Source organism: Amblyomma maculatum, chromosome 5, assembly GCF_055883805.1.
Source record: "Amblyomma maculatum isolate TAMU_Amacu chromosome 5, ASM5588380v1, whole genome shotgun sequence".
Taxonomy (NCBI): Eukaryota; Metazoa; Arthropoda; class Arachnida; order Ixodida; family Ixodidae; genus Amblyomma; species Amblyomma maculatum.
Genome location: NC_139348.1, coordinates 80,828,365 through 80,848,045, shown reverse-complemented (window position 1 = coordinate 80,848,045; position 19,681 = coordinate 80,828,365). Strand labels below are relative to the sequence as shown.

The 19,681-nt window shown below is 46.7% G+C and overlaps 1 protein-coding gene across 5 annotated transcripts in view; it reads right to left on the bottom strand.

Moving 5' to 3' along the window:
- The window catches only part of LOC146188585 (membrane metallo-endopeptidase-like 1), a 158,133-nt gene that overhangs the window by 93,801 nt on the left and 44,651 nt on the right, over positions 1–19,681 (bottom strand). For all 5 annotated transcript variants that reach the window (XR_014707559.1, XR_014707560.1, XR_014707558.1 and 2 more), the window contains 2 exons: positions 5,261–5,332; positions 4,401–4,528 (listed from right to left, as the gene is read on the bottom strand). Coding sequence is in view for 1 of the 5 variants with exons in the window: in XM_084603858.1 (XP_084459984.1) it covers positions 4,401–4,528; positions 5,261–5,332 (200 nt within the window). In the remaining 4 variants the exon portion in view is untranslated. The remainder of the gene's footprint in view (positions 1–4,400; positions 4,529–5,260; positions 5,333–19,681) is intronic.

Below are 19,681 nucleotides of genomic sequence, written 5' to 3'. Positions count from 1 at the left end.
GCGTTGGCAGGTCGTTATAATGGAATCAACACTTGATGGATTTTGGGCAACTAGGGTGGTATAAGCCATTGAATTAATTCCCTTCAAGACAGGGTGTAGACGTTGAGATTCCGGCTTGGTGGGACTGATACACGACAGAGTGCCAACACGGCCTCTATGTAGGACATAATAGAACTCATCGGGACCTTGACGGCGGGTAGCGAGCTTGTTCCTTGCGATCTCCGTTCGAACAGCCGGGTCGGCGAAGTACAGTCGAAACTACTGCTTGAAGGTGGGCCAGTTCGTGGTGTGGGGCTCGCGGTTAATGAACCAATTTCTGGAGACCACAATAAGGTAGAAAGATACGTTCAAAAATTTCAAAGCATTATCCCACCGGTTGTAGGCACTGCAGCGTTCATAAGTGTCAAGCCAGTCATCAACGTCTTCGTCGCGACGACCAGCGAACAGCGGCGGGTCGCTGGTCGTCGCGACGAAGACGTTGATTACTGGCGGCGGGTCGCTTTGCCGTGTGGGCACCATCGGAGGCGGCGGTGTAGCCGAGGTAGAGGGTCCGGCCGGGTCGGGGCTGCTCTCGGTTGACATGACGATGGTAGTTGTTAAACGGCGACCGGAACGTAGCTCCAGCGAGAGGCAGGGCACAAGGAAGCAAGGGGATCGAATTTCATCTCCACCACTTGCGGAAGAAGGCCAGGTCCAGACGGCAAGGTCGTGAAGGCAAGGCAAGGTATGCCGTGTCAGCGTTTAATCTGATGGAGCAAACCCAAGCGCGCGCCAGAGCCGGCGCCGCGGGACGATGATGATGGTATGTACAAGAGGAAGAAGGAGATCATAGTATGTACAAATAAAAGAAGGTCCATGGAGGGCTCACAGTATATTATTAAATACATTTTTCATAGATTATATACAGACACCTTCCTTTTAGACAATGAGAATATGTGTTGAATTGTAATCATGCCTCTCACCCCATCTCATTAAACTGTGTTTTAATGGTGTTGAAAAATTTACTCCTAGCGTTATCTCACCAACCTGGGCTTATATTATACAATCGGGAATGCTAAATTATTTAAAATGATCTGCTGACATCAGTTCCCAGGAGAACCACTGATATAAATCTATTAGCAACTTCACTTTGTTTTTGCTTTTGTAGAATCATTGTACTAGCCTGGCTGTGAACATCAAACCAGTGGAAATATTTGAAGATATTTTTCACATTGCAATCGAAGTCAAATCATAGCTTCATCATCATAGCCCAGATGCACATTTTCGTTCAGTTTTTCTATATTATTGTTATTTATTACTATCAGTGGATCACAGCTCTATGTGTCACATTCCTTTCACACTGCTTCCGACGCTTATTCGGCGCTACTATGGTGCAATTTTCATGTTATCTTAATATTTTCGCTCTTACTTTTAAACCTCAACTAAGTCTCAATGGAACAATTAAATGATATTGTTTAATTGTATATGGCTTAATGCATGATCAATAACATGCATATGTTAAAGAACCCCAGGTGGTCGAAATTTCCGGCGTCCTCCACTACGGCGTCTCACATAGCCTGAGTTGCTTTGGGACGTTAAACCCCACAAACCAACCAATAACATGCATATAGAAGGCCTTCATACAGTTTGAGAGGAGAATAGTAGGGCAGCAGTTATTAAGCTTACAATGATATTAGTAGAATGGTACTAAGCGCAGCTTGCTCCGCTCAGCAAGCTAGAATCCCACACCTTTTATTTAAGTACAAATGCTTTGAGGAGTAATTATTTAGGCTCGCTATTCTTACGCCTGCAAGCCCGCCTGCAAAAGAAGGGTGAACTGTTGTTTTGATCTTATGCTTTTTTCTTCAGAGAATAAAGTCATGATTTTTTTAAAAAAACCTCTTAAACACTGACATATTGCACAAGACCGACTATCTAACACGGAAATCTCTCGGCGAAGTTGTTTTGCCGTGGCAAGCTGCATAAAAATTTGACACTTGTTAAAGTATTGCCAGCAAATAAAGTACGGTAAGCCAGTCACTACTTTTCCAAATATAACTTACTGGACGCGTATGTTGATTGGACGTGTTTCCATCACATATAAACATGTAAGCTTCACGGACATACCACAATCTATGCAACCTTCATTTTGAACAGTTCAATCTTGGGCTTTTGTACCATCTATGGCCGCTCTGCATAGTTCCCATTTTTCAATAACCGTCAATTATACGTTTTTTCAACGAATATTATAACCATCATATTTCACAAAGAGGAATGTTGGTTTCTAATATTAGTTTGTCTTGCAGGTTTCGCAATGTGAGTCGAACGTTTCCTGCCTTGCAGCAAGAGGTACCGTATATACTTGAAAGGCACTCAGCCTAACGGCCATCTGAGCGCCATAAGATACGCGCCACAGTACGTTGTGCGCAGTTCGATATTAGCTGTGGTAACAGGTGCTGCACTGAAATATTTACCCTCCCCATAATTTATTACTTGCATTATATAAGCGTGTTCTTCTGTCAAAGGTATCGTATTCGTTTACGCGTTGACTTCCGTTTTCCTCAACCGAAACACGTTTTTTCTGACTAACAGCAGTGGCTTTGAACGTTCAGGCACCTTACTCTATGAAAAGAGTGCTGTCAACTCACAGCTGGTATGAATGTTTTTCCAAGTGTTTATATGACAGCTTTACTTAATTGACCATAAATCTGCGGCAATCAAAACTCATGCGCTGGTTTCTAATTATTCCGACCTAGCACTAGTCAGACAATCCAGCAAATACATAACATTTCGCAAGGCTGTTGGCTTACTGCGAACATATTTTAATACAGCCTCACTCCGGAAATATTCGGAGCGCAAAAGTTGCTATTTGTTTTTTGTATATGTGGCCTTCACCTATGGGGCTGAAACGTGGAGGCTAACCAATAGGGTTCTACTGAAGTTGAGGACAACCCAGAGGGCTATGGAACGAAAAATGGTAGGGGTAACATTAAGAGATAGAAAGCGTGCAGAGTGGGTCAGAGAAATAACTCAAGTTACCTACATTCTAGTGGAAATTAAGAAGAAGAAATGGACATGGGCAGGCCATGTAGTGCGAAGAGAGGATAACCGATGCTCGCTTAGGGTAACAAACTGGATTCCAAGGGAGGGAAAGCGTAGCAGGGGGCGGCAGAAAGTTGGGTGGGCGGATGAGATTAAGAAGTTCGCAGTTGTCAAGTGGATGCAGCTAGCACAGAACCGGTTTAAGTGGAGAAAAATGGGAGAGGCCGTCGCCCTGCAGTGGGTATAATCAGGCTGATGATGATGATGATGATATCTGGCTTTTCTTCGAATGTTCTCTCACCGTCTTAAATAATTTAGTGGCATGAAATTGTTTACTAGCCGGAGTATCCCAGGCGTGTGTAATCAATTGGGTGAAATATTGATAATTCATCCAGCCTTTTCAGCAATTTTCCCTTATGGTACTCTGCGCAACATTTCTTTTTAGAGTTTCTGAGAAACATGCTAGAGGTGTTGCTTGTTAAATGACTGCATTGCACTATTCAAAACTCATTTATTCATTAGAATGATTTAGGCCAAAGCTGTAATGAAAGTTTCTAATCTTATTCCCTCGAATAGTAAGATATATTTTAGCTTGATAACCATATGATAACCAGTAGTAATGGACACATCGGACAACTGTAGTCCTTTAAACATATGTATTTAATTGATTATAGTCAGCATCAAGCAGGTAACGATCTAATGTACCAGCCAGGCGACTCGTCCTAAGACCAAAACCTCTTGAAAACTGTCTGCGTGTGCTCGTTTAGAGATAAAGGAACAAATTAAGCAACTAATGTACAGCCATAGTCCAGGCTTCTCGAATCATGTTTTTTTTTTCATTTCGGAAATGAATGCCTCGAATAATTATTGAAGTCATTTGCGCAGTTCGCTGCTGAAGAAGCTTTCACTGTGACACTATAGACACGCCATTTATAGTCGCTTTTCAAATGTCAGGTACAAGAATGCTCACTGGGAAACTTAAAACGATTTCAATATTGTGACAGTAGGCAAATCACTCAGAAAAGTTTGATTACATTGTACACTGATATAAATCCAAGTAACTGAGCCAGATAATTTCAGATATGTCGAAAACTAAAGACTGGGTGACACAAAAATGACGCCGACCCTTAACCGGTCTCTGACAGGAAACGCAAAACCACTGTATGACAGCGCAAGTAAACATTTTTGCAAAAAAAAAAAACAATTGTGGCGAAGTGAGTATTTCTTTCTTTGTCCCTAATCAGAGAACGACAGTCTTCTATAAGCGATTTAGTGTTTGCTCTACATTTTTTTTCCAAATCTGAAATATACCCCTCTTTGTCAAAAAACTAGCTCGCCATTCTTACAGAATACACCAGCAGATTTATAACAAAACTTACGGTTCCGTGCTTTCAAGCAGTTCATTTAGCTTACTGAAGTAATTTATGTGCAATGGAAGCTCGTCAGTTTCAGTGATGCTAATGCCAGCCCTTGACAGTTTTCGCTGCAGCGCGGAAAGGAACGTAATCTGCAAGAAAACATAATAGTAGCGCATTTTACTCTTAAACAGGACCGTAATAATTCATACATGCTCCATAAAATGGCTCTAGGGTAAAATTTATGAACAAACTGTTTGCCTAAGCAGGCTCACTGTCTCTAGAGAAACAGCAAATTAACCTACGGGCTTACCTAGCGGAGACTGTACCGTATCCATCACACTCTTGGGAAAATGGGCAAGCCAACTATTTCATTTCTGCCCAAATTAAATAATATATTTTTGCAGGCCAATTTAAAACAAAAATTTCTAGAATAACACTGGGGTTTTGTTTGCCTTGACAACAAATATGTGAATTAAGTTTAATTTGCTCTGGTTTCCAATATTTGCACATAACCTATATTTGTGAAATAATGCCATTCTCTTTGTGAACTGGTCATGAAACTAATGTTGTAATTTCTTTGTGCGTAGAGGACAAAAGCGCTCGTTGTGCGGCTTACGACCAGGTATCTTCTTTTCTAATCTTGTTCCCGTGTTGTTTCTTTCTTTATCCACAGAACTTACTCTAGCTCCATGTTAAATAGAGATCCACCTACTGGAGCCCAACTAAGATTCGGCAACAGCTGTACACTGATGATATCTGAGCCGGCTTGCAGCACGCCAATAAAATTAAATAAGTTGTACTTTGTTTCACCCTTGTACCTAGATGCCGAAAGTACCTTAATATAATGAATGTATGGATGTGGGAATAAAATAACTCCTTACGTTGGGAAATTGCTCTTGTAACCATCGAATACTTTTATTTTCTGGATGTTCGTATTCGATGACGCCAATAACCTGCAAGAAAAACAAAAGAGCTGCACGTCGTAGCACAAGACCCATTGAAAGGCCCAGGAGAATGCGACAGTGATATGAAGTGAAAGCGTAAATAGAAGTTTAGGTGGTATTTTATACAAAAATAACTTTTGTTAAATCACCTTACAAGTTTAGTTTGAATGAGCACGATATTTTAAAACAAGAGACTGGGGCCATCATGCAACAAGTATCTAATGCTTTATGTCAAACTACAGCTGTCCTTCTCGAAGAGCCTTCTCTACGTAAATGCAAATCCAGAACAGCCTGTTTTAATCTTTTTGTCCATTTTCAGATTTAACATCTGCAGAACTCAGACGAACAAAACTGAATGGAAAAAAATATGTGCATACTTTGCTGGGAAAAGAGCGTATCCTAGCGATGCTCATTTATAGGCTCCGGCCATCCACCACTGCCTAACACCAAGAGAGTACGCACGACATGCATTTTTATTAAAGTGACAGTCTACTTTCGGTGCACGAATGAAAAAATTGACGTTTCACTTTCTTAAACCTACATGCAGTCAGTGAAATGATCTGCTCGATGGTTGGACGCGACTTGCCGACGCCGTCGAACAGTTGATGGTCTTGGCTTCCAAGGCCAAATTGGCCTATTGAATAGAGGGCATAAAAAATGAATTACATTTGTGTAATGTATTATGATACCTCTTAAATCAACGAAATTCCCTCGATATAAGAAATACAATTCAAATATTACGTACTTTATGTTTGCAAGATATTCTTTGTGGGATATGGCCAGTCATACATGATGTATATTATACATCTCATTCAGCTCTCAAACCATGCAATACGTAATATCAAGGGCCCTATATCTCATTCTGAACCATTCAGGTGGTGTATGAGATTACAAGAATACCGCGATACCAGAATATTCAATATCATGCGTAGTTCCTTTTTGATACTCCACAGGTAATCTACATTGAGTAACAGTCCTTGCTTTTGAAACAAGGAGTAAGGCGTCGTAGTGCTTATGACATAACATATGTTGTTAAATATGTCACAAAAATACATATTTAATTCTAAAATAATAAGTTATTCGCTGCACACATTCTGTGTGACACTATTTTTGGTGAAAAGAACTTCCGAATACCAGGTTATGAAAACTCCCCAATCTATATTTCAAGTATTAAAGTGATCATGCACCTTATGCATTTTAATTAAATCATTTGTCTGATGAAAACATCCAGAGCAGATGGAAATTAACTTGTAACTCTGCCAAATCACACGATCAAATCACTTCATTATCGGTTTGCGCAGAACTACCCCCGCCAAATTTTTTATTCTCCTTTCCTTGTCAGACCAATTTGCATTTTCAGAAGGTTACACCATGATCAAATTAATATCGCTTGCAGCGCGCTTAGCAGTCATGCGCTGAAGTGTCCGTGGTGAATCAAGTCCTGAGCAGCTACTGCTCAATTTCAAAAAGCTTTTCCAACAACAAATATTTCAAGAAAAGTACATGACATTGAATAAAATTTTGTTACGGGGAATGGGTGTAATATTTACAGAATCAGTAGGACTTGTTCCAGAACCATTCCTCGCGCAACCACCTTGTTCTCTCTTTCACATGCACAATGCCGCGTGGTGCAGGTGATTGGCGTACCAATTGTCAGCGGGCGCCATGAAGCTCATCCTAGAGCGACGCAATTATATCTATGACTGCCAAGCCTAAATCTTGCCACGTGAGCCAGCTACGTCTTCCAAGAACAGCGATTCGTCGATGTCACTGTAGCCATAACGTAGCGTATTTCGCTTAGCCGATTTAAAGCAATGTAGTGTCCGGCGTATTGCCTCAGGAACGTTTGATACAGTCCAAAGCGTCGAAATGGTGTCCAAGGCTAAGCCAACTCACCGGGCTCGTAAGTTAGTGCAGCATAAGCTGCATCATATCGGTCCTTTGTAGGGTCTTGGAAGGCGATGATATGCGAACGAGCAAGATGGCGCGCTTCTTCAGCAAGACAGCGATGTCGCGACATTGATGTGTCATCGCGCACTAAGAATGGAAGAATTGTGTCCAGGAAGACTGATGGAGAGCGCGCCTAAAGAAGGGAAAAAGAAGTATATCCGGTCACTTCACGCTTAGCTGTGTTATAGGCATGAGTCACAAATGGCGAGACGGCATTCCAGGTCTAGTGATCGAATGCTACATACATGGACATCATGTTGATGAGAGTCCGGTTTAAACGCTCGGTGAGGCCGTTTATCTGAGGGTGGTTAGTGAGTAGAATTACGATATTCGTAGCTACAGAGCTGCAGAAGTTCTTCCACGATATACGCAGTGAACTGTGGACCGGGATCACTGATGATCACTCAGAGTGCGCCGGGGCGAATAATTATCTGTTGTAATAAAATGTTCGTCACGTCGGCTGCTTTGGCAGAAACGAGTGCAGCTTTCCACGTTCGGGTCAAGTAGTCAATAGCTATGTAAAGAAGACAAAGAACGCCAAAAACTCTGCCGCTCCCTCCGAAAAGTGACTACGCCTCTCGAGGGACTATCGCTTCGTACCGCATCCGCTCACAGTATACAGCCGACAGCTATCTGCACTGCTCGCGTCGTCATTGCTGCAGCCTTGTACATCATCGAATTCGTCGTTCTCCCCACATGTTCTCATGACGTCATTCTCGGCTGGGATTTCCTGTCCCAGCATCATGCTATCATTGACTGCGCCAGTCCTCAAGTAGAGCTCATTGAATCGAGTGATGCACCGTCTGATGCCCTGTTCCACGAGCCGTGTCCTCGTTTTGCGACCAAACTCCTCGTAGCTCATGATACAACCATCCCACCCGGAAGCGCTGTTCTGGTTCCCCTCACTGCCTCTTTTACCACCGCCGCGACAGTCCTCTTTGTGCCCTCTAACGTTGTCTGCCGCCGCCGCCACTTACCGCTGCCGTTTGCCGTCCTTGACATGAACAACGGCGCTAGCACACTTCTGGTAGCCAATCCTCTTGCGTCTCCCGCTATGTTGATCGAAGGGGAGTGCCTTGGCTCGACTTCGCCAGGTCTTCACCTGCCTAACCCGCGCCGGTCTTCAACTGAACCTCAAAAAGTGCCGCTTCGGTGCCCGCCAGCTCACAATACTCGGACATGTTGTGTGTAAAGATGGAGTTCTGCCTGATCCTGAGAAGCTGCGCGCCGTCGCTGACTTTCCGAAACCGACCACTTTGAAACAACTGCGAAGCTTCGTGGGCCTCTGCTCGTACTTTCGTCGTTTTGTTCGGAATTTCGCAACCATCATGTACTCTGGACACAATTTTGCCATACCATCCAGATGCCTCTGAGTACAGTGCTTTGTCAGACATTGTACAGAAGGCCGAGGAATGCCGTCAGCTAGCTCGCACGTTTACCTCCAACACTCAAGGCTATCGCAAAGATCAGCATGATACCGATACTCCTGCTCCCACGTTCCAGGCCGACAGCTTCGTTTGGCTATGCGTTCCTGCCACCAACAAACTAGACACCAAATACCACGGACCTTATCGCGTCTTGGAACGCACATCCCCTGTGAACTACGTCATCGAGCCAGTCACCCCTTCTTCCGACCACCGCCGTCGCGGCCGCGAGATTGTCCACGTTAGCCGCCTCAAGCCATATTACAACCCTCTGGTCGTCTCTTCTCCCTGAGTCGCCAGGATGGCGGCTTCTTCACGTGGGGGAAATGTAAAGAAGACAAAGAACGGAAAATGCTGCGGCATCGCCATCACCATCGCTTGGCTCCGGCGCCCATCTCTCGTGCTGAAGCTGTGCCCTGCGGCTGGCAATTCGACCCTGCTCTGCCCGAATTACTGGCAGCGCTAGACGTTCAAACGAACTATTAAATCCACATCGCAGCTACGATAATCCAGCGCCGGCCCTCAGACGATTTGGGAAAAGGGCCAACAAGATCTATCCCAATTTTCTAGAAAGGCGATCTAGGGGGCTTGACAGGTTGAAGAAGGCCAGCCGGTGGCGTGGTACTTCGCTTCAAGCATTGGTAAGGGACACAGCTTGCCACATAACGCTTCGTTGTCGTTATAACCTGGAGCAATAAAAACATTGTCGGACCCTAGCGAGAGTGCGGGCAAAACCAAGATGACATCAATTGAGGTCGTCATGCATCGCATGTGGGACGGCACTGCGTAGAGAAGGCGGAACAACAAGCAGCAGACGGGCACCATCAGTTCAGTAGTTCTTTTTGAAAAGTCGACCAGCTCGAATAACAAAAGATGTAGATGCAGACTTTACGCACCTTATCAAACAACGGAGTAAGTTCATGGTCTTGACATTGCTCTTGTTGGAACTCTACGTGATCTGGTAATGTTTTGGTCACAGCCGCCAGGCAGTCGTCCAGATGATCATCTGCACCGACTGCCGTGCATGGAATAGGAAATCGGGACAAACATGCAGTCAGCATCTGCATGGAGGCGATCACTCTTATAGGCCACAGTAAAATGATATTCCTGCTGACGCAATGCTCAGCAAGCTAGTCGATCGGAGGGGTCGCGCAGGCCAACAAGCCAATACAGGGAGTGATAGTCAGTCATTTCGTTGAAGTGGCGGCCATACAAATAAGGGTGGAACGTGGTAACAGCGAAGACGCCAGCGATATATTACATTTCTGACACGGTGTAGTTAAGTTCTGCTTTCGTTAAAGTGCGGCGGGAGTAAGTGATAACATCTTGGGCGCCGTTCTGGAGCTGGACGAGAACCGCGTCGATGCTCATGCCACTCGCATCGGTGTGAACCTCGGTGGTAGCGGCCGGATCGAAATGGCATCAAACAAGACCAGAAGTGAGCAGAAACTTCAGTGGTCGGAATATGGCTCACATTCCGTGGACCAAACAAACAGAGCGTCGTTTTGCAGGAGGGAAGTGAGTGGTTGAGCAATTTGGGCGAATTCCTGAATGAAACGGCGAAAATATGAACATAGTCCCAGTAAGCTTCTAGAATGCTTTTTTTTTTTTTTGTTTTTAGGCTTTGCAAAGTCCCACACAGCAGCAATCTTTTGGGGGTAGGGCTGAATATCTTGTTCATCCACGAAAAATCCAAGCACCAAGGTCCGCAGTTCACCCAAATGATACTTTTTTGAGTTCAAAATTATTCCACCATTTTGAATGCAGTCCAGCACAAGTCTAAGCCGCTTATTATGCTCTCGAAATTTTCTTGCATAGATGACGACGTAATCTAGGTAGCACCTGCATATCTCTCACTTTAAACTATGGAGAATTGTGTCCATAAATCGTTCGAGCGTCGCTGGTGCATTGCACAGTCCAAAGGGCATCACGTTAAATTCTCAAAATCTGTCAAATGTCACAAAGGTTGCCTTTTCTCGGTCCGATGGATGCATTGGGATATGTCAGTAGCCAGACCGCAGATCTACTGACCAGAAATATCAAGCGGATTGAAGGCAATCTACGGCATCGTCGATGCGTGGAAGAGGGTAAACGTCCTTTGTAACTGCGTTTAACCGACGATAGTCAACACAGAATCTCGATGAGGTTTGCATGTTCTTCACCCAGATGACGGAGGCTGACCAGGAACTGGAGGACTACCGTATAACTCCTTTTTTCAACATTTACTGGACCTGCTCGTTAATTGCCCTACGCTCGGCTGGTGATACTCGGTTGGGCTTCTGTCTCATCGGGATCGCTTTACTTGTGTTGATGCTATTTGACATGCGGGAATGTGGCGGAACTGAAAAATTTGATCCTTGAGCAAAGTCAAACACAGAGGCGTAAGATGCCGGGCCTTCACATTGCTCTTGCTGGTTAGACGACGAAAGGGATTTGTTTATTATCCGGGTTATATTCGCGCTGTAGTTAGGATCCGCCCACTGGTGCGGCTGAGGAGACACAGACCGAATAGAAAGGACCTCGTAGCCGTGAAATGTAGCCACCTTGAGGCCGGATGGCAAACAAACAGGTTCCGAAAAATTTTCACAGTCCGCAAGGGACCACAATCATCTATGATCTCCACGACGACACGGGGCACTAATAAATGTTTCTTCGCCGCATTGCTCATGTCAGCTTCAACAAACACAGAGTGGGTGCCTGCTCGCTCGGCAGAGCGGTAAACCGCCGTAAACATTTTAGCCATAGAAGCAACACTATACCGTTGGAGACATAAAATGCGTCGTCACTACGGTTACGTGTCTCCTCTACAAGAGCAGACAGAATATTTCGGCGGAGAGAAATTTCGCTGGCGTCGACCGTTGCTCCACAATCGCGCAGTAAATCAATGCTGAAAATGACATCATGTGTGGCACGCTCTAAAAGTACAAATTCAACTCGAAACATTTTATCAGCAATGACAACTGACACGCAGCATAGACCCACTTGACGCAAATGTTCTCCCGCAACAGCGCAAAAGCTGGCACTTATTCCCCAGGAAACATTACTGTACGTCCCAGCCCATTTTTTAAGCTACAATTCATTACGGAAATTGTGCCACCAGTACCCACTAAAGCAAACGTATTTACACCATTTACAGTAGTATGCCCCACGTAGCACAAAGTGGGCTATGAAGGGTGGGCCCCGGTGGGCCCGATGTAGGCAATGCAGGATAGCCCCGGTGGGCTCAATGTGGGTGCTGCAAGAGGGGCAGACATAGGCCCGAAGGGGGCTGTCGACAAAGCCCCAATGGGCCTCACTAGGGGCCGATTCAGACAGCCCTTGCGGGGCTGCCCACATTTTTCCGGCATTGTTAAAAGGGCACATCCCGCTAATTCACCGCGATGGTCCTACTATGGACCGATTTGGGCAGCCGCTTTGGAGGAACATTTTTTTTTAATTTCAGTTAGCCCCTCAGATAATGACATAGGACCAATGCGGGTTCTATAGCGCTAGCCGCACTTGGGTTTGCCCACATTATTCTCATAGGGGTCCGATGCAGGAAATTGACGGAAAGCCCTAGTCCAAATTTTCCCAATTAATATTTATGGACATAATTAAGTAATTATTTTATATATGTCTGCACTTTCTAAACAGCCACAATATTAATTTTTACAATCATTCATAACATTTATCTAACCGAAACGACTTCATGTACATCTTGTTCAGGCTATGGAGATTTGTGTTCTGAACAGTAATATTGTGCTGGGAGTTGCAGGCTGTCCAAAGCAACCACATAAGAGGCAACACTTAGCAATCAGTTTGTTTTAGTATTTGTAGCGCAATTTGCATGAGCGCGAGAACTAAAGCAGTGTAAATTTCTAATCGACTAAACATGGCAACAACTGTTATACAAATGACCTATAATAGTAATTTAGGGCAACATCTAATGCAAATAAAGGTTGGAAACAATGATTACGCAATTGCACGCACGCCTTCTAGCCCCATTACGGCCGATGTGGGACCTACAGCGGTTTTGTGTGGGCAGCCCCAATTGGGCTGGGTGTTGGTTTTGAACCTAAAGCCCACTTGCCTTCAAACCTAAAGCACGTGCCTTCAAATTCCCCACAAGGGACCAATTTTGGTATCATGCGGGCCCTCCCGCCTTCCAGCCCCATTACGGCCCATGTGGGATATAAAACAGTTTTATGTGGGCAGCCCCAATTGGGCTGGACGTTGTTTTTGAACCTAGAGCCCACCTGCTGTTGGACGGGCCTTCAAAGTCGCCACAAAGGACCGATTTTGGTACCATGCGGGCACGCCCGCCTTCCAGCCTCATTACAGCCTATGTGGGACCTAAAGCGGTTTAGCTAAGGCTGCCTCATTTGGGCTTCACGAGGGCTTGCCCAAATTAGGCCCTTATTCATATTTCACCTGCCCTCAAGTAACCTACAAGGGGCCGATTGGGGCAGCATGTGGGTATGCCCGTTTTCTTGCCCCCCTACGGCCGACGTTGGTCCCACAAAGATTTAATGGGGGCGGCCTCACTTCGCATCTATGAGGGCTTTCCCATAAAAAGCCCGCATTTAGGTTGGATTGCCCTCAAATATCCGGCAAGGGACCCTTGTGGTCTGGATGCAGGAATGTCCTCTGCATTAGCCGAAGAAACGCCGCTATGGTACCCATGCAGGAGGAGCAGGGGCAAGCCCAAATTGGGCTTGCCCACTTTTGCCCCATCGGGGACCGATGCAGGTTTTATGATGGTTGCCCCAGCCCCACTTGCCTACATCGGACCTACTGGGGCCCCACATTCTGTGCTACCTGGGGCTCTTTGTCCTTTACAGTAGGCAAAGGAATTGGGGAAGATGACCGTTCCACAACCTCACCTCCATCGGACATTCTTGCTAGTTTCCGGAAGGCGACGTAGGCGAGCGTCGACGTGAGGACGGGGACCGTTCTCGGCGCGGGGATGGCGGCGTAAAGCTGCGGTCAAAAGCGGGAGATCCACTGTGAAAGGCACCGGAGGGAGGTAATTGTTGGCGACCTTGACTCCACTCAGTGATGTGGTTGTCGCGGAATCCTACCCAAGGGCGCGTTCAAGAAGGCGAGAGCTGCTGTCGCCGGCGCTGACAAAAGTGCGCGATGTGTCCGCGGCGGCCGCAGTTGTAGCAAACTGGCGACTCACGAAAAGCGTAGATGTTGGAGCCGGAGGAATTCGGCGGTTGTTGATAGATGGTGGGAGCTGCACAACGCACTTGCCAATGTGGAGAAACTCGGGTTTTCAGAGTTGCAGCGGCGTTATCATTGCCGTAGGGTTAGCGTGGAAGATCTGGTTGCCACATCCACGAGGCTGGGTGGTCAGCCTACTGTGGCTACACTGCGCATTCCGCGTACACAGGTCGCGTGTCGGTGCCTTGCATATGCTAGGCAAGCTCTAAGTTCACAACTCTGCGGATCAGACAGGCGAGATCGTCATGGAAAGTGAAGTCAACACTGGCCATTGTTGGGACGTGGAGAGGCATCCAAATTTGGCTAAATTACGCCGAATTTTTAGAGTTTCAAATTTAAAGCAGTGCCGAATAACGTCCGATGTACTGGCTAGGGTTGCTTTCGTGATACGAAAATAACTATGTAGACATGCGTCTATGCACGATGCGGCAGAGCTTCAAGAATTCTTCGTTGTATGTCGAGCAGGCAATTGGGCTCCTTGGGAAACGGGCTGTCCCCTTTTCGTCTTTTTGATGTACAGTATTCAAAACGGTTAGTTATCTCTTCCACAAACCTCTCCCATTAGAAACGTTGCCTTCGTGGTTCTCGAACCAGAGTAGAACTGTGCCGGCCAGAAAGAAGGCCACGTTCGCGAGTTGCCAGTCCTCTATATCCTCATCGGCCAAACTAGAAAATATTCTTGGCTCACGCTGATGCCATCGGGAACCCAGGAATTGACTGGCATTAGTTGCTGGCGGCCTGAGTTGCCAGTAGCTCAAGTTGAGCTCGAAGAGTGGACTTCTCCGTCATGGCTTGCCATTGCTTTTAGGTGAGGCAGGATCCGGACAAACGTCCGCTTCGTCAGTGTTCGGTATGGTCCAAGACTATATTCAGCACGCTCACCCAAGTTTTTACGGGGAATTAATGTAATTAATGTAATATTCAATACACATCATCTCACTGTCGTCGACCATCTCTCTGTCCTCTCTTCTCCTGTTTTCATCAGCTTGCCGCTTCGTAACATTTGGTTGGAGGTGCGGATTACTTCATCATCACCCCTTCATTCTGGTCCCGAGCTTCGCCGCCTTGCGACTTCTTGCGCCGTGGGCTGAAGGTCAGGAGGCACCGCTTGGGTGTTCCCCAGCCTGCCGGACCCCGCAAGACCTTGCTGTGCCTCCGCCCATCCGCCGCCCCGACCAGAAGACACGACGAAGGAGAGACTGACCCGAGACGGCCACGCTTGACCACGAGGCACAATAAGAGACTCGAACGATCATATGTGACCCCACTGAATAAATATGCCGACCAAAGACCACACAACCCAAGGCACCACTACAATTGAAAAATTCCTCCCCTGCTTTTTCAAATGGTTCCCCGAAATAGATATATATCGTTGTTTTACCACTGGAATTTATTGTCTCTGCCAGATCATGGACTATTGCTATCAGTTGGTTACTGTTGAGATTCCCTTTCGGGAGGCACACGGACGATATGATTTACATTATCTTGATACAGCACATTATGTTGATCGAGATAGGATCACCCTTTATAGCCACCTGATCAAGAGTATGGGCACACAGGCCCGCCAAAGCGCAGCAGCGACGACACTATTTTGCTCGTAACTAAATCGTATTTGTATGTAGACATTTCGGGAAGCGTAGCGATGACCAAGGGCTCGGCTGCTTTATTTGCAGAGCAAGAAGGAGAGCAAAAGTTCGAGAAACACGCAAAATATTATGCATAACAAGTGGTGTGTATTGTTTTGTTTTCTCTCATCGGCCCATCGCTCGGTAAACTACTCTCTTACTCGTTTTATTTTTTCTTTCTGCTATTTATACTGGGTCATGGTGTAAGCTACCCTCGCTAATGCGTAGGCCCTGTTTAGAGCCTACGATTGAGGCCGCATTCAACATTTTGGCAGCAATCATTTACTTGCAAGTTAATCATCAGTGTGACATGAGATTCAGAGGCGCGACGATCATGGTCTCTCTCGATACGATCGAAACGACCCCTGAACAGGTTTTTCTAGTGAAAAGCGCCCATCCCCATCTTCGCTTTTCTTCTGCCTCGTCTATTTGCAGCGCTCCCAAATGCAGGGATGCGCACTATAATAGGTTATTGTTGTCCTACGCACCTCTCGCCACAGGGTACAATAATAAGCAGTTGTGCTCCCCCCCTGCAAATTCACAGGGCGAGTGACGCGACGGAGCACAATTACCTTTTTTACTGTGCATTATTACGCATAGACTAGGGCTCCCTTGCTTTTCCAGCGCTGCAAACATAGTATGCACGTTTAGTCCATCGAGCCAGAAACACATCCTCTCCCTCCGAAACGCGCGACGAGAGAGGCGGGAAGGGGGGCCAGGGATGAAAAGAACACTTTGTCTTCCCGTTTCTCATCTCATTAGGCCTTTTTGAGCCAGACCTAATAATAAATGCTCCAAATTTGCACACGGCATGCTTCTCGACGCAGTTGCTCCTCTCACAGAGTAAAGAGGTCCGTGTTGAGGACCAAAATGGACTTTACTCCCCGCTTCAGCCGTTTTTTTTTCTAAGCGCATATTTTTACATCGGGGAACCATTTGAACAAGTGTCGCACGTCCGTTCATCTTCTTATTTCGTTTGTGTCTTTTTGCGCTGTACCTTTCCAGCATGAACGAATACCACTTTGCCTAATCGTCTATACTCCTTCAATGCATTTATATTGCACAGGGCCGTTTTCCGTGTAGAGCGCACGTCTTTCTTTCGTCTTGTGCCTTTTTGCGCTGCACATTTTCAGTATGATATGCAAGGCTTGCCTCTAATAAGCGGATCAGCAATTTTTAACACGTTTAGCATAAACCTGGATTTACTCTTTTATGCAGTTCCGATTCATCTTAGGGCATTTTCTTAGGGCATGTTCTATGATGAAGCAGCATGTTCTTTGTTGCTTCATCATAGGGCACAGATTTAAAATTTTTTCTGTGTAGGTTTACATGTATTGTGAAGAAGATGGACTCCTTCGCTGGACGTTGATGAAGAGGAAGCAGTCTGTGGAATTATTGTCGCGCAGAGCCTAGTGCCGATCTGAATCGCCCGACTTCCTCGCCGACCTCGACGCCGTCCTCCACGTGTAAAATAAATTATCTCCTATATTTGGTGGAGGTGCGGATTGATACCCTTGCCTCACGCTGTAGCTTCGCACCCGCACCCTACCGGCAATACGCATGGCCGAAGACAAAAGCGCGCCAACCGCCCCGATGACAACGGCGGTCGTCTGCTCTGGCTCCGTACGCCAGAGAGACCCTGCACTCTTCAGTGGGACTGACGAAACCGGCTGTGACGACTGGCTTGCGTCATACGAGCGAATAAGTTCCTACAATAAGCAGGACATTGCTACAAAGTTAACAAACGTCGTCTTTTATTTGACCGGAGTTGCCAACTTGTGCTATCGTAACCCCGAAACCGATATCACAAATTGGGACTCGTTCAAGTCGAACGTTACCACCGTGTTTGGTTGTACTGCTGTACGCAAGCTCCGCACTGAACAACGCGTGCAGGATCGATCACAGCTGCCCGGCGAGACATTTACCAGTTACATTGAATATGTGCTTCACCGGTGCAGTCGCGTAAACGCTCAGATCTCCGAGCCACAAAAGATAAAACACATCCTGAAGGGCATCAAATATGACGCCTTTCAGATGTTAAACTCCCGGGATATGACTACTGCTGCTCAGGTTGTCAACCTTTTCCAGAGTTACGATGAGTTGCGCGAGCAGCGCATCCTCCCTCGACAGCCTTCCGCGCCTGCAGAGTCACTTAATGGCCGCTCCGCTACATCTGAGACTTCCCCGCTTCTACAGCAGCTCAAAAACTTCATCAGGGAGGAAGTTGCTCGCCAAATATCTCTGCTGCCGACAAACTGCGAGCTGTCCCGCAATTTGGAGCCCCTTCGACAAGTCATCGCCTACTGCGTGGCTGAGGCCCTTTTATCTGTCCCTCTGCCAGCGCCCATGCCTCAGACCATGCGAACTGTGGAGCCCCTCACATACGCCGAATTGTTTGTCGCTACACCAATGACATGAGCCTTCGCTCCTGTCGCACCACTAACCTACACTGCCGTCGCAGCCCGACCAAGGCCACCTAGCTACCCTTTGGTGTACGCTACCCCTCCAAGACCTGCTCGGGAGTTAGTTCACGCTCCACAGCCATTGGTTCCACTTCGTCCGCATATGCGCAATCCTTAGCCAACGAGTGATAACCGCCCCATTTATTACTCCTGTGGATTTGCTGGCCCCACTGTCAGGTACTGGCGAAATCGTGCTGCCGACAATTTTCTGCCGCGCCGAATGGCAGCCGCCCCGAAATCAGTACGCAGCCGCAGAACCATCGGCAATTCAGTCGCAAATGACCGTGTCACCAATTCTCCTCGCCGCTCAAATTTGCCGCGTCGCCGCTCCTTATATCCTCTGCAACGGCGTCCCAATCTTTCTCAAGAGGAAAACTGAATGCCGCAGTTCCTAAGGCTAGAACAGCGCAACGAGCGCACTGTCAAAGGAATCACGAATCTCCCGCAAATCTTCTTGAAGTTTCTGTTGAGGGCGTATTAGTACTGGCCCTAGTCGAGACCGGCGCTGCTGTTTCTGCCATGGCTGCAAGTCTTTGCCGTTCATTGCGAAAAGTGATGACACCTATTTCGGGAGTCTCATTATGCACGGCAAGTGCCCAGACTGTAGAGCCTATAGCGATGTGCACAGCTAAAATCGTCCTTCAAGAAGCTGTAAACGAAATAGGGTTCGTCGTTTTGCCTTCTTGCTCTCATGATCCTATCTTGGATTGGGATTTTCTCTCGCGCCATAATGCGGTGATAAACTATGCTCGTGCCGAACTGGAATTTTTTTGCGCAAGGCGAACCGTCGTCGGGCGTTCTTTTTCCCAAAGTCGTCGTTACCGAAGATACCGATCTCCTTGCGTGCTCTTTCATTCTTGTGCCCACCGCTTGGGCATTTTCCCGCAGTACCGATGTGCTTTCACCCCATCGTCTACCTTTCTAACCCGCAAAAATCTTCCTCGGCCTTATGCCGTACTTACATATCTGCTGACTTCGAAGGGCTCTGGATTTCTAATCCGTTTTCATTTCCCGTATCCCTGCGTCGCGGTGAATGCCTCAGCACCATCCGGCTCATTGATTCTATTCACCGGTGACGCAACAACCGCTTCACAGCCTGATGACGTGTCTGCACTAACACCACCTGTTATTGCGCTGGACCAGTCGTCTCCCGACGCTTCCCTTCGCTCAATCGATGCCAATTTTCCTTGACCTCAACGCTGTGAACTTCTCGCATTGTTTCACCAGTTCCGTTCTTCATTCGACTTTCATCAGCCTGCTTTGAGCCGCACATCAACTGTCGCCCGCCACATTGACAACGATTCCCATGCTCCTCTGCGTCAGCGTCCCTATCTTGTCTCTGCCACCGAGCGCCTAGTTATTGAAGCCCAAGTTCACACTATGCTTCAGAATAGCGTGATTAAGCCTTCAAACAGTCCGTGGTCTTCCCCTGTTGTCCTGGTGAGGAAGAAGGACGGTTCTATTCGCTTCTGTGTTGACTACCGTCGCCTAAATAAAACCACGCGGAAAGGCGTCTGCCCTCTACCGCGTATAGATGATGCATTGCACTGTTTACAAGGCGCTGAACTTTTTTCTTCCTCGATTTACGATCCGGGGTCTGGCAGACTACCGTCGCCTAAATAAAATCACGCGGAAAAACTTCTACTCTCTACCGCGTATAGATGATGCATTGGACTGTTTACAAGGCGCTGA